Genomic DNA, 21,437 nt, shown 5'->3' with positions numbered 1-21,437 from the left:
AGCCTCGAAACCTTAATGACTTGGAGAGGATCTGCAAAGAGGAGTGGGACAAAATCCATCCTGAGATGTGTGCAAACCTGGTGGCAAACTACAAGAAACGTCTGACCTCTGTGATTGCCAACAAGGGTTTTGCCACCAAGTACTAAGTCAAAGGGGTCAAATACTTATTTCCCTCATTAACATGCAAATCAATTCATAACTTTGTTGAAATGCGTTTTTCTGGATTTTTTTGTTGTTATTCTGTCTCTCACTGTTAAAATACACCTACCATTAAAATTATAGACTGATCATTTCTTTGTCAGTGTGCAAACGTACAAAATCAGCAGGGGATCAAATACTTTTTTCCCTCACTGTATACAGCTCTGGAAAAACTTAAGTGACCACTCCAAGTTCAGAATCAATGTTAAGTGGTCTCTTAATTTTTTCCAGAGCTGTATATATATATAACAACAACAGTAAATTATATAAGTATAAATGAAACTTAAGGGAACCTACATAATTTACATTAACATTGAATGTATTAACAATCATGATCCATAGTTCCACTGTTTCTTTAAATGAACCTTGGCCATATTCATCTGCCAGAATACATGAATTTAAGACTCACAGCACTTGATGGATTTGGATTAAATTTTCAAGATTTACTAAAATCACCTTTGATAAATTTGATAAATTAACACAGTATAGGACAGTTTAAAAAATAATCACTATTGATTGGAGCTAGCCAACTGATATTTGAAGTACAGTAAAACAAATCTGATAATGAACTCCTTACTTGTCTGGTTAGGTGTAATTGATTTGTGTCTTTGGACATGCCTTTTGCCATATACCATGTATTTGGGATGTTCTTTGAAGTCGCATTCATCTTAAAGTCAATAAAATAAGTAGCACACAGCTTTTTTTTTCTTAAGGATTACTTACTCTTCAAAATTTTTCTTACAGACTTGTAGAACGTCTCATTTGAGTCTTTAATCACTCCTGCTTCTCCTCCTAAAGGTGAATACAACTATAGTAGACAAGAAGAACCAATTGAGCTAAAAAAAGGTGGTTTTGGACTAGTCATACATGACCATAGAGGTCTTAACTCTACCACATTTTTCCATTCCTATGGTACGATTACCTTACTTACAAAATGGAATTCCCCCCAGAAAATAAATAAATAAATACTGTCCCAAGATGCCTCACAGCATTACATAATGACTACTTTCACATTCTGAGACTCAGCCAGCTACATTGTCTGACTTGCTCCGACTTGCTTCAGTATTGTATTGTATTTTTCATTGGCCATCTGTCATAAGCGCTGTGATAGCTCTCGGACAATTGAAATGTCATGTGATGCAGTTAGAATGTAGTTAGTTCTTCCTTGGAAATACAAACTAAAATTATTTTTCCTCTTTACCGTCATCTGTCTCGCTAAACCTTTCTTTCACTTGGTTAAGGGAATAAACTGTCAGAAGAAACAAAGTATGGCCTTGTTTCTTTTATCAATAAAGAACAGTGAGTATTAGAGCATATTAGCATCTCAGTAACTGTAGGAGATCAATTTTCTTAATTTCCATGTGCAGCCAGGATAAAATGACTGCATTAAAAATGTCCTCAGTAATTGTGTTTAAACCATTTGATGATGAGTAAGTTCCAAATTAGTCTTCCAAGACAAGTAAAACTGATGCGAGAGGAAGAATTTAAAGATTAGGCTGACCCCCTGTGCCAGTCTCCAGTGATACATTATCAAGGAAAAGAAACATTTATATACACAAATGTATACACAGCTGTGCATACTATAAGGTGTTTTGATGGGTCTCACTCCATTTGTAACTGACTGTAACACAGTAAATGTAGAAGCTGTGTGTGGTAGTGCAAGGATATTTAAATACAATCTGTAATCTCAAATGTATTTTTGTTTGATTGTGTTTTTTTTGGTCAAACTGATGTTAAGTGCTAATATTTTCTGCTTGTTGAAACTCTTCCTGTTACATTGAAACAACTGATGTTAGATAAAAAAAAAATACTATTGAGTTGAAATCATGGTTGTCACATTGAAATAATTGCTATTACAATAAATCAAGTTTGTGAAACTGAACACTTGTCTGTCCCCAGTCTCCAGTGATAAATTATCTATTTTATACACTGCTCTGCATACTATATGGTGTTTTGATAGGCCGCACTCCATTGGTAACTGATTATGATACAATTCATGTAGACATTGCATATGTTAGTGCAAGCATAACTGACAGTTACCAGCTCATGCACATATGAGTGTCCTAAGTGCATAGTGACTCTTGTATTGAAGAGCTGCAAAAGTAATCACCCAGGAGATCTATGCTTCCACATGTGTGTCATCAAATATTGTGCGGCAAGGCAGCTGCTCTCAATCCTGTCCAGCCCCTGTGTGAGCTATACACAGTTTGAGTCCAACAGGGAGAGTGTGTGGTAGCAGGGCACACTTTGATCAGCAGTGTATTGTGTGGACTGTCCAGTGTCGGGTTGGCAGTGCGATGATGTGTGTCTCACGGTTGGGACTACAGCCGATTCTTTTTCAGCAAGGCATTATTACCATCCTTTAGTATTGTAATTTGGGAATCACGGATTAACTTTTTAGGGTGTGGACCCGTTAAAACTTTGCTGTTGGACTATCCATGATCCTTGTCATAATAGTAAGAAAAAAACAACAACAAACACAGAGTATACAAAAACCCTGCCTTCGAAAAGATCAATTCTTATGCACATTTTTTTTTTGTGTGTGTCTTGTGTCATTATTTGATTTCCTAATGTAGTCAAGCTAAGAATCTAGGTGTACCATGTGTTACTCAAATAAATAACCCAACCTTACTAAACACTGTCAATCACAGAGCATAGCCAAACAATCTCTAGTCTTCTTTGATCTTTTGCTTGTTTTTTGTTTAACACAGAAATATACACAGAATACACAGAAATAACAGTAATATGTGTAACCTGCTTAACCAGAATACAAACTGTAGCTTGAAAGACTGTCACACAATGCCTAAAATAAATTCAAGCAATATTAAAGGGCAAGCATGTGTAAAATCAAACCCTCTGAATTGTCTGTGGCTCTAGACCACAGGGTTTAAAACTAAACATAATAGAATTTAAAATTGAATGATGTCCCTGAAGGGGAGTGTGTCCAGATAATTGAAATCCTAAGGCAGTAAATAAGCTTTTGTTGACAACTGAAGTCTTAACATCTCCCAGTCCAACAGGAAATGTATTAAATTCTATTTATATAATTATTGTAAAAAAAAGAGCAGGAGGAAAATGCTTATGCTTAATGAGTTTAATGGCTTCACATAAGATGATTCAGGATTTTGAATGAGTTTTCTGAGATTTTTGCATGGTAGAAAACAAAACTGCAATATCCCCCAAGACTGCACATGTAATGTGTAAAAGTACAAACAAAACTTCTGAAAACACATGCAAGTCATCTTTAAAAAAAGGTGTCTGGATAAATAACTTTAACTTATCAGACTGTTTAATCTGTGCTGTTAAATGACATTTCAATTGGTTTTGAATAAGCATGTTTGCAAAAGTTACTAAATGAGCCTCATCCAATCTTTTGCTGCAATCTTGTGATCTATAATGACACACACTGTTTCCCAGTACATTGGCACATTTGGTGTTAATGGAACAGCCTCAGCTTATTGCTGATTGTCATCTGTAATGCACTGACAAATCAGACGTTTTAAGAGGTGAAACACAATAATTGCCTTTAGATTAATTTGCCACAGCATAAGGATTCAAATTTCTCAATAATAAAATCATAGACATACTCCAGTAATTAATGACAAAAAAAAATGCAGACAGCCCTAAACTAAAGTTTATAATATGTCGATCAACTAAATAAAACATGTGTACCTGCCTCTGACCTTTGGAGCTGGTGTTGGATTCACTGGGCAATGGATTAGGTAGCAGTATTAATGTATCTACAAAATCCATACGATGGAGTGGTCAAAAATGTTGGTCTTAGCTGTGATACTTGCCTTGACTTCCTACTGTACTGATTTAAAATCCTGAAGGCATTTGCTTTTCCCAACAATGGATATTTAACTGACCTATAAGCTTCAGCTGTCTTATGGTTAAATCAATTAAATGTTCATTTTGTCAACATTTTACTTTCAAAACATAACCAGTAACCACATCCTTACATTTTCTGCCTATAATTCACAACAAATCAAAATGAGAAACAGTTTCTTGAGATATAATTAGGTTTGGGATTTTCCTCAGTACCCCTGGCCTACACAATGGTACAACTTCAGTAATTAGTAATTACTTGATATACTCTCCAAAACCTGGTACATGCATGGATAGGATTTGGGAAACAAGGATACAGTGAAGAAAATCAAGATAATGTCACTTCTTCAACTTTTGAAAAACACTTGACACCGCCGAAGCTTCCACAGGAAAACAACCTTTCACATCAGTTTAGTTTCTAAGACCAGCCATGGCACAGGTAGGGGGGATGAAGTCAGGACACTTTGCTATGACACCAAGGAGCAGGGAGTTAGACTGACACACAAGCACAGACATGGGGTGGCATGAGGCGAATGATGAGACGGAGTCCGAGGTACCTGTGTAGCCCAGGGAATTGTCATCGTTATCGGAGGTGGGGGCTGGCGTGCCGCTGTCATTGCCCCCATCAGGCCCGTCATTGTCTGTCGGAAACAACACCACAGGCGCTGAAGAGGTTACACTCGAGGTCACAGTTGTCAGAGCTTGCCCACAAACCAGTACATCCATACAGCACGCCCAGACGTAAAGGGGCCCCAGCCAACAAACTCCCGGTCCCCGCTGCCCTCTCTGCACTGAACTAGATGGCATACTCTCATGAACTCCAGCAGGTGTGTAGAAAATGAATCAACAATGAAACAAACTAACAAATCAATAAATAAACGAATGTCTTCCTCTCTCCACAGTCTCTGAAGTACTGTGTCAGTTCACTCTCAATGCCTCGGCACTCTGGGTACTTGTGTGACAGCCAGCAGCAGCTCAGCAGCAGCAGTGCTCGCGGACAGGGCAGCATATGGGAAGGGATGAGACAGGGAGCCTGAATGCTGGGTTTTGTTAATTCCCCACTTTATTGTTAATCAAAGCTATTGACTGCAATCGCCCCCGTCATCATTGCTTCATCTCCTGACAATCACACAGGCCCAGGAGACAGACTTACCTTGGTGAAGGGAGGGCAGCAGGGGGATTGGTGGAGGTGGGGGGGGGTGTAGCTTGGGGTGGGCTGGGGGGTTAAAGAAAGGACTGCCCTCTTAAATATAGGGGGTGGGATTATGCAAGCTATGCCACGCCTTCAGTAAGTGTGTGTGTCTGGGGGAATAGTTGGGTGGGGAGGGAGGGTGAAAGAGGAAGTCGGGTGCCTGTCATTTGACAAGGCACCAGAAGTGGATCTTGCAGGGGGAGAAAGGGGGAGACACTAAAATGACATAACAGGTATCTGGAGCACTGCTGATATACTTTGTGTCATTTTCATAGCATTGTATTTCTATCTTTTTAGTTGCCCCTGAAGGAATGATCTGTCAAGATGGTGTAAACATCCCACTGTGCCACTGCAGGTGAAAACAACCTTAAAACATCTATTGCATAACACATTCGGTTTTACTTGTTTCTTTCTGTTATAAAATACAGGCTGTATGAAGTGAGAAAAGGGACTGTGAGTGAAGTCCAAAAACCTAATGTTTAAAAAGGGAAATGTATAAGATCATGTATTCAGAGGAACATTTTAAAATTGCTCTCTACAGTTGGCTTAATTTTTACCATTTTCACAAATAGAATAGTACATATAACCTTTACATCTATGAATGTGTACAAGTGAGTATAAACTGGTGGTGATAACTGTAAACACACATAGAAATATGTTTTTGAGAAACATCCATTACACAGTATCCATTATTTTACAAATTATTTTAAATGTATTCTAGTTTTACAGGTCACATCAGATGGTTATACAAGAAATTTAAGTTCAGTATTCAGTAAATTCTATGCTCTTGTCTGTTGATTGATTTAAGATTCACATTACCCTTGTGTGTTTGCAATTGTTAAATGTTTATTTTGTCTTCAAATAAATGGCCTGGATTTAATAAGAGTGAAACACCATTAATTTAACAGAAAATACAATACAATTTAACAATTTGCTGAAGCCTATTGTTTAAACCACAATAAGACCTTATACATTATTCAAGAGAAAATACACTTGGGGCCATCAAAGAAAGAAAAATACGAAACAAAGCTATGGTCATTCAAATGATCTGAATCATTCACCCTGCCTTATAATTGTTTCAAAGCTGTCACAGTCACACAGGCATTTGTTTGGGGAATCCTATTATGACTTTTTGTTTTCACTTTGCACAACCAAGTGGTCAGAAGTAAGAGAATACCACTGGCACCATGGAAATTGATTTTTCTTATTATTTAAACAAAATAAAAATGGAAAGTAGTGACACAGACACAGAAAACAGAAAATGACAAGAAACACTTTTAAAGGTTTGACAACCTATCACAGGGGAATTTGTCTGTCTGACCGTCTGTCTTTCTCTCTCATCGGACATAAACTCTGAATAGGCAACAGAATATCTTGTGCAGTGTACAGGGTATATATCAGGTAATATTGCATCTTAATGAAACTGCCATTTAAGTGAAATAAATGAAGTCTGTCTTTACCACGATTTACTGTTGTTTAGCCAAATACTGAACACTTGAAGGTATGGAAAGTTTAGAGGTAGCTGAAAAGGTTCAGTAAGGTTCAGTAACTCTTTCATTGAGTAAATACCCATGTTCAGAAGTTCTATAGCACAGAGTGCCCATACATAAGCACATGATGGTTAAGGGGTGTTTTCCCAGTGTAGAAAATAAGAAATAGGATATACAGGCGTATTTATCAAAGGCATAATTGCAATCCATTTAAAGTCACTGAATACCCTCAAGCAACTTGTAGAAGAATGTTTTATTTTATAACGTAATGATGAATGTAAAATATAACACTGGACAAGACCAAGATTACTTGAATCACAAACTTGGTTAATTTTAAGGGGTATTTTTATTTATTTATGAACAGATAACAGTTAGCCTAACATTGTTACTTTAATGAATTCTCAGTTAGCAGGTTGGAAGCAATTTATTATGTTTATGATTATTAACAATATGTAGGCCTACTTATAGTTACATTAACGGTAAACTATATTCAATAATTATTAATGGTAGTACTAGTTAACATAAATTGGGACTAACAGCAAAATAAATCTGCTCATATATATGCATTGCTTTGTTGATGACAGCTGACCCTCACACAAAGTCTGAATCCAAAAAAATAAAACAACTTTAATAATTAGCAGAAAAATAAATATGCACATTATCACATTATTCTCTGACCAATATCAGTCAATGAAGAAACCAAACTGTCCCTTAAAGTAAAGTCAGTGTTTCATTAATGTGCATGGCTGAAAGGGCTGTCGAGTACACTTTTAAAACATCAATCAAGCACAGTCGACATGGACCCTAACACCATAAAAAGAAGACAGGGAATCGAAGATGACCTAGGCACAGCTCCTGCTCTTGTCACAGACTGCTTACTCAGAGCCGAGAGAGCCAGTTAGAGTCACAACCAAGACTGAAGACATCAGCTGCAGGACCCAGCCTCCAGCGACTACATGACAAACAACTGAAATGTTGAGAGAAAAGGATTTTGTTATTGATATTCACTCAGTACCGTTAAGTTAGCCTTTTATTTTGCAGTTGCTGTAGATGGATACTTTAAAAAGAAAAACAACAGTGCAGATGTTAAGGTTTTATGCTGCTCTGTAGACACAAAACCATGCACTGTCTTCCCTAAACAACTTTCTTTACACTGATTCAATGCAAGGCAATCTCTGCAACATTTTTTCTATCCTATTAAAGAGTGAAAGATTTGTCTGGAACCCACATCAAAGAAATCAGCCCTCCTTCCACAGCTACTGGGTCTGACAGGGGAAGTAGATGTCTGGAAAGAATGCCACAAAAATCTGAGCCCTGCCCATTTGTCCACTTCCGCCCTCTGAACTGTCCGCTGCCCCCTATCGTTCACTTCCCGGTCTCTCTCTCTGTTCTGTCCTGCATCTGCTCCCTATCTCCATGTCCACGGCAGCCAGGGAGGTAGCAGCAACTCTATGGTAAGCCAAATTGTCATTTAGAGATATCTCAAAATACAATTCAAGATATCTTAAATTGAATTTGAGATATCTCAAATGAAATTCGAAATATCTCCTTTAAAGCTCCAATTTGAGATATCTTGAAATGGAGTGTTAAACGAGATATCTCAAATTTAATTCGAGATATCTCAAATTTAATTCGAGATATCTCAAATTAGACAGGAAGTCAATTTGAGATATCTTGAATTACATTTGAGATAACCTCAATTAGACAGGAAGTCAATTTGAGATATCTTGAATTAAATTTGAGATATCTTTAATTGAATTTGAGATATCTCAAATGGAGTTAGTTTGAGATATCTTCAATTCAGTTTAAGATATCTTACATTGTGTTTTAAGATATCTCTAAATGACAATTTGGCTTGCCTTAGAAACTCGGCTAATTAAGTGGTGCTTCAATGTTAGTTAACAGGTGGTGTCCCCAGCTGCCTGTGCCACATGGGCAAATAGAGGCCCAACAGCACCACCCTTTCCAGAGCCTATTAGTTAATTATGGAAAGCCATGTGTTGCTAAGTGGTTACTGTGGGCTAACAATAGATTTTTTTTTCTTTCAGTTCCATCCAGTGTCAAAACACAAGAGCAGGACCTTTCTGGCTCACTGTCAGAGCAATGAGACTCATGGCCACTGCCAAAAATTGTATTGATCTAAGGATGTGCTGTAGAAGCAGAACTCATGCGCTGCTGCTTCTGGGACTCGCTCCCTAATCCTAGAGCTGCTGGAGGGTCCCCAGCACATTGTATCGAGATATTTGATCAATAGCAGTTGCAGGGAAGTAATTCAGCAGAATGTCTGCCTCGAGTGGCAATTTGAAAGGCAAACATTGGCTCTCTGTTAGTACACACTCACAAAGTCTCTTAAAACAAACTAGTTAATGTATATTGTGGGATTAAATCACTGGACATTCAATACAGATGGACTCTATTATAGCATAGTGCTTTGCTATCGGTAAGTCTGGTAAGTCTGTTTGTCTGACCACCCTGCCCCTGATGTGAGAAACTGACAATGTAGAGGCATCCTTTGTCTTTCTCCAATAATAATACTATATATATATATATATATATATATATATATATATATATATATATATATATATAAGATTTAAACTCAATACATTTCTATTGTATGCTGTGTACAATCACATTTTAATTCATAATATTATTTTAAATTGATACAAAATTACATTTATAGACCTAAATATATATGTATAATATGTAATAATGAGTGTGTGTGTGTGTGTGTGTGTGTGTGTGTGTGTGTGTGTGTGTTTATGTGTTGACTAATCAGTCCTGTACTCGATGGTTTCTTGGAAGTTATATAGAATTCTCAAATTTTATTCTATGTCAGATAATGTAGATTTATAATAGTAGTGAAAGATAAAGTTTACAGTTGACTGTTTGACAAAGTGACATTTTACCAGCATTTCAAAAAGAACAAAAAATTGCAAAAGAAATAACAAAAATATCAAGGTTGCCAGATGTTTTTAAATGTTATTGAATCCACATTTTAAAAATCTTTATATTTACAGAAAAAGATTATCTGTCAGGCTTCAGGTTTCAAAAGGGATTCAATTTCTCTTTGTTCTCGACTGCTAATTACAGAATGTAAGCTGAGCAAAAGTAGAAAGGAGAGAGAGAGAGAGAGAGAGAGAGAGAGAGAGAGAGAGAGAGAGAGAGAGAGAGAGCATACACAAAGAAAGACAATATAGAAAAGAAGGAAATTGGTTACTTTTACTATGTTTATTTGTGATGCCTAACATATATTATTTCCAGATTCAACTGTGTGAGAAGCAATTCTTATTACTTAGACAGAAGGAACAGATAAAAGTAAATCAAGTGAAGGGGATGACAGCAAGACTCACAGGGATGACACAATTAGCTGTGACTGGAGGAGTACACCACTGAACTGTCTGCAAGGAGGTTAAAAATTCCAACTGATTAAAAAAATATTTTTAGTGGTTACAGCAAAGGGCATTTTTGATTAGTTGAGCATCCTGAAAATTTGATAAAAATGTTACTTTACTTTTCCAAAACTTCCCCCCAAATTCTGCAGTTGCTATCTTTCTCTTACTAATTGGCTAGGACTGCATTCTGCCAAGCATATACACAAAGCATTGGGGTGAATTTATACTTGTATTTATTATTCACTTTACTCCCTAGAGTAGTTAAGGGACTGTGCATCCCTTATGGAAAAATACAAATGAATAGGTTTAAAAATGTATTCTCTTGTTTGGTCAGTTAAAGATAGAAAAAAAAATCCAAAACAACATATTTCCCATGTCTAGGATTAATTAGTAACACACACATAAAAAAGACAATAAAATAAAAAATAAAAGTTAAATGGATAAAAAATTTAATTACCACAAGGTAAGATTTTAAGCTCCTCTTCCACTCTAATTTGCTCAGTCAGCCACAATTCAAACAAATCAGTCTTCAGCAATGTAAATCATCGACAGTATAGAGTTGTTTTGTGTTTGTTTATTTGGTTTCGATTGTTAATTGCATTCATGTGATGTCTGCAGTACAATTGGAGGTTTGATTAATGAGGTTTAAATGATGTATGTTTGGAGTCTGACATGATAAAAGGGTAATTGTATGGAACTATGCTTCTTTTATGCATGTTGATTTTACATTTAACATGCCTGCTGTAAGCCAGCTGTGCTGAGGCACGTGTCTCGAGGATGCGGTAAAACACTGACATTCAGCTCTATGGCACTTGCAGTTCTTTCAACTAGGATGCTTCACAAAAGCTTTCAGGAAAGTCAATTTCAAATACCACAGATTCAATACTTCAATTGTGTTTTTGTGTTGTTCTTGTTGTCTGTTTTTGTTTGTCTCTGTAGACTACTTTAAAAAAAAAAGTTTGCCCTTTACATGTCATTCTGCCATTGTTGCCTTTACATTATTTTTTTCTTATTAAGAATTCCACTTTTTAAAAGTGCCCCGTTCGGATGTAAAAAACATAACAAAAACAAAACACTCACCATTGGTCTAATTTACAGACCCCCAGACTCATTTCCATTTTGATTATTCATCCTGACTTTTCTTATAAAACACTGCTAATGGGGATTTAATCAAGCTCCTTGATTAGGAAAAAAAAGCACACAAAGGTAAGTCATTTCTATGAAGGAGCAAAAAATACTGGCAGGAAATCACACAGAGGGCCATGCCAGATGAGTAGCCCACAACAAACAATGCCATGAATAATTTGTGTTTAATTATGCAGAACCTCAAACAAATGGCATAGACTGCAGCTTTACAACTTGGCTATGATTGTGTGCCAGTCTGGTAGTTGGAGGGCAGAAGCTGCCATTGGTGTGGAGGCCTATTAATGCAGCACTTGTGTTGGGTGCCTACGAGAGCCACCACTTAGTGAGGCACATCTGCGGGTCTTACTCAAGCAACATTGATTTACATTTCCAACAACACTGCTGTTCCTCTGGCGTGGCTGCATTTTACTGGGTTACACATACACACACACACTTTTGTCAAGGGTGACATAACCAATGGTACGTATTGTGATATTTTGGACATTAGTGCACTGCCAGAATTTACACAGTTATGATGGGGCTCTGTGAGATTATATACAATAGGATAATCAAAGTCTAACTAATTTAGCAGTTGTAGATTCCCATCTGACTTAGTCCATAGAATAACTCTGGGATGATCTGACCTGGTGAATCAAAAACAAATGGTTAAAGGAAACGTCTTTCATTGTACTAAAAAACAGCTGCTAAGGGGAATGGCACAGTGTTCTTCTAACCATGTGTCGCAAGCAATGTTGCAAACAAACCGACACCAAAAGGAAAATTAATCTCACTGTTGTTGCAAAACATCTGATCATGTAGTCCATTCATTACTCTTTACTTATGAACCTCTGAGTTGAGCAACAAAGACTGGATTGTGAAATGAAATAAGACATTTTCTTTCATTTGAACACAACAGGAACAGAGGCTAAAAGGTAATATTGAATATTGAAATATCAGTCATGTCAAACACAAACTAGCTTAATCTAAATTAAAGAAAGATTCTCTTTAAGCTATTGGGTATTGAGTTAACCTACCACTATTGCCATGGGAAAAAAAGCACAGCTGTTCCTGCCTGGGGCACTTGAATCTATGAATCCAATATTAACAATTTAGATGTTCTTATATACCACCATGTTTCATACCTCATCTTAGTTTGAATGCCATGCCAGTGCCAGTGAAAATAAAATTATGAAAGAAGTTTCCCCAAAACTAGACATTCTGTCAAAAGCTTGGGTAGCTGTAATGTCAATGTTTCTGTGTTCCAAAAGCTACTTTTACCACAGCATAACTAAAATATTAATTTTAAAAAGTAAAAAATAAATAAATACAAATTTATGAACAGCAATTTCAACACCATTAATAAACTACTTTCAAAACACCAGTAGTGGACTTTCAAATCTAGGCAGTTTTTCACAGCAATGTTTATTTAGCATATTTAACTATGTGATACATAGTATCTACTATGTGATACATTACAAGAGGGAGGGGGCTCCTGATCACAAAAGTTTGCAGGAATTTGAAAGTCAAACATCTTCTCTTGCAATTTTCCTTTCCAACGGTAAACTCATGACACACTAATTACACACTAATTAAACTTAATGTGATTAGTCAATCAATTCAGTAAGATTTATCAAGTGTTCTCTGTCTTTTGCCCCTTTCCAATGCCCTGCCAGTTCAGCAACATCACCTCATGTGTACCAAAGGTCTATATGAAATTAAAGACAAATTAAATCCAAAAATCAATTAGATTGAGGAAATTTTTCTCTGTGTTGCAATGCTTTATTGAAGGCTCAGACAGACACAGATGGCTGCCAGAGTGAATGGAGGGCAGAGCACCAGGCTCAGAGAGGAGCACAAAAGGAAGGGATGGTCAGGAAGGGTGATCATACGCAAGTGACACTGCGAGAGTTAACTCAGCCTTGGGAATTGACTGGCTTTTTTCTGGGTAAGCACACAAAAGCTGAATCTCCAAAATGCCCATCACAATGACAGATGCTATGGGATCAACAATGTGATAATTTCTGAAAAGCAGGAAGACTTGTTTTTAAATATCTGCTAATCATACACATATAAGCTTCCTTTGCCACCTCCCCTGCAGACTGTGCTCTATTCCTTGCAGAAACGGCAGAATGCCAGAGACCGAAACCTGATTAAACTTGATTCATTTGTGTCAGAAAGGAGGATTATGCATATTAGAGCGTCCATGGCTTACCTCTGCTGTACAGATTGTGTGTTGCTAATTACCATAATTAAGGTTCGGGTTAAATGAGGGACTTTGTTATCAGAAAAAATGGTCTGTGAAAAAAAAAAGATAGTGGTGACTAAGTTTTTTGTCTTCTGGTTGCTAAAACGATTAGCTAATTTCCCACTAATAATCCCCAAAATAGCTGAAGAAGTGGATCTGGGCCTTCCCCACTGGGTGGCCTGCGATCGGAGTCTCCTCAGTTTGTCATATAGAAGCAATGACTCTTGATGCTGATTGGGTGGTTGTGAGCATGTAGTATTGTTTATCCACTCTTTGGCTTCATATTGCTCTTAATCCACAAAAGATATCGAATTGCTATCTTGAGTGTGAAATAACTAGATCTTTCCTGACACACACGAACAGCTGTGGCAACACTCAATTTTCTAGTCTAGCATCTCGCCCTAACCTGGCTGCAGTCACTACCATGACTCGAGATGAGTTGTTTGTGGGGTCTTCATACGGTGTATATTCCACATGGATAATCAATTGAAGTAGTGAGCCGAGTGTGAAAAAGGCTTCAGTGAGACAGTTTCCTGAGTCCAGTGAGTGGCACAATCCTTTTATTGTATTTGCTGAAGTCTCCTTAGTTTGAATTCATTTGCTGTGGGTTTAAACACAGTATGGAGTTAAGCCTTGCTGTGTGAATGCCTAAAGGTGGTCTAAATTGATTTCTGTGCAGTCAGGGATTCTATTGAGTGATCTGAAATATCTACTCCCCTGAGCACACTCCAGATTAATCTATCCTTTCCTAGTAATTGGGATCATTCCCATATCTCATTTTTTTCCATTTCACATTTCCATTTGATGTGGTCGATACCTTTAATGATTTTGAAGACTTGAATCAAGTCCCCATGTAGTCTCCTCTGTTAAAGGTTCAGTTCCCTCAGTCTCTCCGAGTAGGACATCCCCTTCAGACCTGGAATAAGTCTGGTTGCTCTCCTCACAGCAATATCCTTCTTGAAGTGTGGTGCCCAGAACTGTACACAGTATTCCAGATGAGCTCTAACTAGTGCATTGTACAGTCTTAACATTACTTCCCTTGTTCTAAATTCTACACTTTTGACAATATACCCTAACATTCTGTTTGGCTTTTTTATTGCTTCCCCACATTGTTTGGATGGAGAAATTGAGGAGTCCACATAGACTCCTAGGTCTTTCTCATGCGATACTTCATCTAGTTCTATTCCTCCCACAGTGTAATTACAGAGGACATTTTTGTTACCTGCATGTAATACCTTGCACGTCCACATTGAATTTCATCTGCCAGGTATCGACCCACACCTGAATATTATCTAAGTCCCTTTAAAGAACCTGTTCGGCCGAGATTGTATCTGTTGAGATACATAATTTAGTATAATGTGCAAATGTGGCAAGTTTGCAAACTATCCCAGAGTCCAGATCATTAAAATTGATTAGAAAAAGCAAAGGCCCTAGTACTGATCCCTGTGGAACTCCACTAAGCAACTCCTCTAATCAACACCCTCTGTTTCCTATATATCAACCAGTACATAATCCATCTACTTACATTACACTGAATGCCGACAACTTCCAATATGAGGATCAGTCTTTGTTATGTGATCTGTGTGCCTGGCTATTTTCTCACATTTTTTTCGAAGGGCTCATTGTACACATGATCCTGTTAGGGTGATGTCACACCTCTAGACTTTGAAGGGCATTCCCCCCCCCCCCTACCCTCCTCCCCCCATCCCCCACAGATGACGGGTCTTTTGGTAAGCAGGTAAGTCACTTGGTATCGTGTAGATCAGGTGCACTGGGGTGTTTCTGGAACTCTAGTTCCAAATAAGGTCTGATCACACAAGTTCCAATTCAAAATGAAGAAACCATCTTATAGTCAATTTAGTAGTATTCTTATTTTGCACAAGAGCTTAACCTGATGAGATGAATCACAGAGAAAGATTAATAATATCCACTTTCCTTTGAGGGTGCCATGGCATGCCAGGGGGTGGGGATATATTGAATATTAAAATCTTACACCAGTAGCCAAGCACTATATAAATGTGTCAGACTGAACACTCAGGGGCCCCCCAGGCCAAAACTTACATTTACCATTTAGTTTGGCTAATTAAAAGCCAATTGTAGAAGCACATTTGTTTTTCTGACAGAATTCACGTAATACATTCAATAACCGGAAAAAATAAAATAAAACCCTGCATGCTACAGGCTAAGAACAAACACTGGCTGATGGGGTTCATTAAGTGGTGAATCAGTTCCAGAAAACATTCTGTGGGATTACTGTTAACCCAGACAAGTTTTTGAAGAAAATGACTGTAGTCAAATTATAATGCATTAATATGCCAACAGTTACATTCCCTAACTTTGTTTGATGTTACTGGCATAACAATAGTAGTTTTTATCAACTTTCTTTATCTGATATTTAATGTTGTGTCAGTTTGTCTCACATCTGTCTTTTATATGATTCTTTGTTTTTATTTCTGTGTAAACATAGTCTGTTAATATATAAATATGTGTATGCCTATGCATAACAGTGAATAGTGATGCATAAAATATAACCAATCAAGAAACGTGTGAGCTAACCAATGATAAATACTTTTTTCCTTAAAAAACGAGGATGACTATAGTAATTTAAAAGCTCTATATCCACAATTTGTTCTGCAGGACACATAGTTGGGAACCTGATGTATGAAACCATTGGCATTTCAAACAAAATGAATGGGGAAAATATATACTTGCTTTAAGTCTTCAAAAATATATGGGTACATACCAGCCTATCTGTCCACATTCAGTCAATAGTAAACAGGGGATCCAAAACGTACCATTATATATGATTAACAGATAGTGAATTATGCTGGATATATGTTCCTTTCTTCCTAGGAGCCTCTTTTTAAAAATGTATTTAACTGTATCTATCTGTGTGTTCTAATATATTTCTCAGCTGAAGTCCCCAGCTTAATTTTTAATCAATCCAGAATTCCATTCCACTTTAATGAGGAAACCAAACAATCCTTTCTGTGGAGACTGAGCTCTCGACTGCTTTCCAGATGAACTTCACGGTATACTGCAGACCTCCAGCTGTGTGCGTGACATTCCCAATTATGTGGATGAAATAGGGAAACAAAAGCACACATTTATGCACTCATCCTTTGGGCATAAGAATCCGTTGCAAATCCGAACAAATGTGTGCTATAAAAAGTTGCATGGAAGTGCACTTCAGAGCTATAATCTATAAACCTCCTATGACACTGTGTCATTAGGATCCTGACAAATGTGTGAGCTGTCAGCAGTGGCAGGATTGTTAACAAACGACTGGGTGAGTGTTACTTTGAAAGTAAACACATATGATGGATTCTCATTTTTTTCTCCAACCTTTACTTTCAAGTTTTGTGATTGATTTTATGTTTTCAGGAAAGTGCTAAATGGCAACCCCCAAAGCAATAAACATTTTGTTAATGATTTATATTAACACTGTGGAATACCATTCCCCTTGGGGTATGTTACCTACATTAGCCATGTAGACATCTGCTGGTAGTGAAAATGATCACAAAGGCAAAAAACAAAAACCAGTATTAATGTAATATATATCTGTGATATTACTACTACTATGATGTTGATGATGCATATTTTATATCAACTTTATATCAAAATTTATATCAAACTTTGTGGTTAGTTTGTGGTAATTTTTGGTATTCTGGCAGACGATTTACATTAATATTGACAATTTAGCTAACTTGTGAAAGGTGTGCAAGTTTAATAATGTATGAATGCAGCTGATGCAGCACATTTTTGTATTCAGTTTTAATGTGAAACACTGTAACCTCGGAGCAGCTCTTCCATTTCAGTGATTTGCTGAACCTGTCATAACTCTCAATCCACCAGTCAGGTTATTTCCTATGTTGGAAATTCAGATCTGTAGAGAATCCACCCATTACTTTTACTATATATTTTTCCTCTTCCCCTATAAACATGACCTCATGCCTGACTCCCAATATCCTCACAGAAAAGGTTGCATAAAACTTCAGAAACAAATGATTGGTCACTTCAACTGGCCTATATGTAAACATGTAGTTGTGTTCCACTGGTGACATCACACCAACTTCATAAATGTACAGAGCAGGATTTGTCTTTTCAGAAAATACAGATTTTTGGGGGGGTTTCAATCTGCTAACATCCAAGTGATTATAGTTCTTGACCATGATGAAAGTGAACACAGTACAAGCCCATTACCCCCAAAAAATATATTCTATAACCCCGTGCACACTTACTAGGGCAGCCCAGGGCTGCCTCAAATTTAGATCCCGTTTACAGATGAGGTTTTAGGAGGCATAAGTTTTATCACAAATGTAGGTGAAAAAGTGGCCTATCAAAATGCACAACAGGAATGCTTACAGGTATATGCTTTGGGTTTATCACAGCATATTGATATTGACAGAATTGCTTCTACATTGTCTTTGAAAGTACTTTTAACCAATAGCAGCCTATGTTTTTCCAATACAATTTAAAAATACATGATGACAAAACAGGTTCCTAGCCATCCTGATCATGTTTGCCTGTAATCAAAGTGGAATCAAATGAATACATTACCCATTTCAAATGTCTGTACCTTCACCATCCTAAAAGTGCTGTTACAATTCACCTGAAAGTGAAGCACATTTAGTAGGACATCTACATTACATTAAATCACAATACAAGATATTCATTATTTATCAATATTGAGATTTACAATCTGAAATGTGTATAACATTTGTATAATATTCATAATCTCAAAGAGTTTAAAAAAATAATCATATATTTTATTTATTTATTTAGAAGTTTCCATGGTAGGCTTACGTGTTTTGACCCAATGGTCTTCTGAAGTCTCTCTCTCTCTCATATATATATTATGGTAAATGTGTGAAAACGGTAAAAGTATACATTTACCGGTAAATGTATACATTTACTGCCTAAGGTGGCCCTGGGCCGGCCTAAACCGGTAAAAGTGTGAACAGGGTCTATGTAAGATATGTACAGATATGTACTGAGATACAGCCGCCCCCCTGGTCTCATCAACAGAGTTTAACTACATAGAAATATATATTAATATATGTTTTAGGTTTGTATACAGAACCCATTGCAAGTATTGAATACTACAAGAAGAACAGATGTGCAAAGGAAGCTATTGAATGGATCCCAAGAGCTGAACAAAGACTTAGAAGACAACCACATGAAGGTGGGAAGATTAAATAATATACTTTGCAGGCATGACATGGAAAAGAGAAGCTGTAGATTGAAGCAAATGGAAACATCTTGGGGAGCCTTCATCCAGCAGTGGATTGATAAAGGCTGATGGTGATGATATATGGTGGTGTTAAATGTCGATTGTAAAATACAATAAAGGTATTTTGCAGTCGACATGTTGTAATAATCTTTATAGATATATAATCTAAAATGATTTGGTTTGTGTTTGGCATTTTATTTTTGACAATATTCCATAATTGTCATTAAATGGTTTCCATGTGAGAAATTCCCTATAAATATATCAGAAGACTTGGTGGAATGTTCAGTTTGTGTGTCCTGCACATGTGCAGTATAATACTGTTGTTTTACAATAAGCATATAGCATTGGCATTTTGACGAGACTGACATTGAATTATTAAGAGGGATTAAAAAACAAGCATTAGTGTCAGCATTTCACATGTGCATTTGCATGTCACAACCGGCGTTCCATAGCTGAACACACGCACTGTTAAATCCTCATTGATTGTTCCCACAATCCACAATCTCTGCCTGTGACCTTTGTGACGTATTTTCATGCTCTTTACAATTCGCAATTTTGAATTGTACTTGTAACTTTTTGCTCATATTTTAGTTTTTTTTATCTGTAATTACAAGTACAAAATGTTTTCGTGGATCAAAATATTTTTGACAATGATGTCATAAAACATATTTTAAAGACTACAATAACCCCCAAATAACTAATACACATTTAAAATAAGCTATATGAATTAATTGGTAACCATCATTTGACACGGTGAAGGTCTGTACAGCACTAAAGCGAAGTCTGAATTTGTCAAGTGAAGTAAAGGCTGCCTTTCAAGTGATCCTATAATCAGTGGAGACTTATCGTATCATTCTGAATAGTGCAGTATGTTGTAGAGATTATATATATATTCAGCAGGCAGAAAAAACACAACTGAGAAGAATACGTCTTCATTTGTAATAATGGATACATTATTTTAAAATAAACCGTTTACCATATTATAAACCTAAAAAAGTCATTAAATAATATACAAAAATAATGGATAATATTGACCAGAATCCAACAGAACACTGTTTAGAACCCATCTATGTCCTCCATATGTTCTGGCCAGTAAGCAATTATATCCAGATATGCTGACCGGCTTATTGTTACTGTCTGTTTGTTCTTTATTTACAGCAACTTCAAACTCCAGTGCTTTCCCAGACTGGAACCAAAAGTGCCGAACTCTAAGAGGAGTCACTATCACATTTCCTAGAATGTGCTGTGCTGAGGTCTTTGAAGTAAGGAGAGTTTGTAGTGTTTTTAATTTTTATTTGTAGTGCTCTGCAACCTCTAAGTCAATATGAAATGAAGGCTTTCTATTTATACTTTTCTAAATTGGAGCTGCCATCTAGCCTCCTGTTTCTTCATCTTATCTGTTTTCCTGCCTGTGTTGAGTTCATTACTCTAATTCAGCCCTTTAGTTATTTCATTTACTGTATTATTGCTTTAAGCAGCTGCAGCCATGGCCAAACCAGACGAGGCATTATCCTTAACAGATGGGTAAATTTGCTAATATTTCAGCTCTGAATTTCAGAATTGTGGAATCAGATTGAAGCCTTGCGCATCCTCCATATGTAACTCCCTAAAAGCCTGGATTTATATTTTATATTGGAACTAGCATACAGGTGATCATTTAGAGTTAAAGCCTTTCAAAAAAACTGTCATATACTTCAAGTCTGGCTGCCTTCATTCCAGTGGTTATATGTATGTAATTTGAACATGAGAAAATGGAAGTACACTGCTTTAAAGAGCAATATCATTTGTTAAATGACACTTGACAGCAGAGGAAGAGAGGAGTGGAAAATAAAATGCATTAGATTTCAGGAATGCTGCCAGTAGGAACAATTATTTTGTTCCTATATAGCCTACAGTCGAAGCTGAAGGTATTCACACTCTTCATTTGATAACAATGATACTTTGGTGAGTCACGTAGTTCAATACAATCCATTTATTGAGCCCTACTTACCAGGTAAAAGATTCCTGTTGTGTTAAATCAATGGAGCGGCAGGCAAAAGTTTAAACAGCCCCTAAATACATAATTTAATAAATACTACTGGTGGGCAACAATAAGAGAAAAAAAAACCTAAAACTATCGATATCATTAATTTGTTTTGAAATCAATATCGTTAATATCAAGTTCTTCCCAAAATGAAATATATATATACGTCCGTTTTTCAGGACACTGTATTTTAAATTACTGGACTGAGGGCTTGTAGGCCTGTTGTAAAGCAGATCCTTACCAGACATCACTGACAACGTCACCTATGGGCACAAACCCACCTTCGCTGGACGTGATTTCCTGCAAGACAGGAATATCAGTGTTCTGCCATGGCCAATGAAGAGCCCGGATCTCAATCCCATTGAGCACGTCTGGGACCTGTTGGATCGGAAGGTGAGGGCTAGGGCCATTCCCCCCAGAAATGTCCAGGAACTTGCAAGTGCCTTTGTGGAAGAGTGGGGTAACATCTCACAGCAAGAACTGGCAAATCTGGTGCAGTCCATGAGGAGGAGATGCACTGCAGTACTTAATGCAGCTGGTGGCCACACCAGATACTGACTATAACTTTTGATTTTGACCCCCCCTTTGTTCAGGGACACATTATTCAATTTCTGTTAGTCACATGTCTGTGAAACTTGTTCAGTTTATGTCTTAGTTGTTGAATCTTTTTATGTTCATACAAATATTTACACTTTAAGTTTGCTGAAT

The 21,437-nt window shown here is 36.9% G+C and overlaps 1 protein-coding gene across 1 annotated transcript in view; it reads right to left on the bottom strand.

The window, feature by feature from the left end:
* LOC136747246 (roundabout homolog 1) overlaps positions 1-21,437 on the bottom strand; it is a 289,683-nt gene that overhangs the window by 240,646 nt on the left and 27,600 nt on the right. Inside the window, exon 2 of the mRNA XM_066700194.1 lies at positions 4,584-4,667. Within this exon, the coding sequence (XP_066556291.1) occupies positions 4,584-4,667 (84 nt within the window). The remainder of the gene's footprint in view (positions 1-4,583; positions 4,668-21,437) is intronic.

This window comes from Amia ocellicauda, chromosome 3 (genome assembly GCF_036373705.1).
Source record: "Amia ocellicauda isolate fAmiCal2 chromosome 3, fAmiCal2.hap1, whole genome shotgun sequence".
Lineage (NCBI taxonomy): Eukaryota > Metazoa > Chordata > Actinopteri > Amiiformes > Amiidae > Amia > Amia ocellicauda.
The sequence above is the reverse complement of the archived record's forward strand: the minus strand, read 5'-3'. Positions and strand labels throughout refer to the sequence as shown.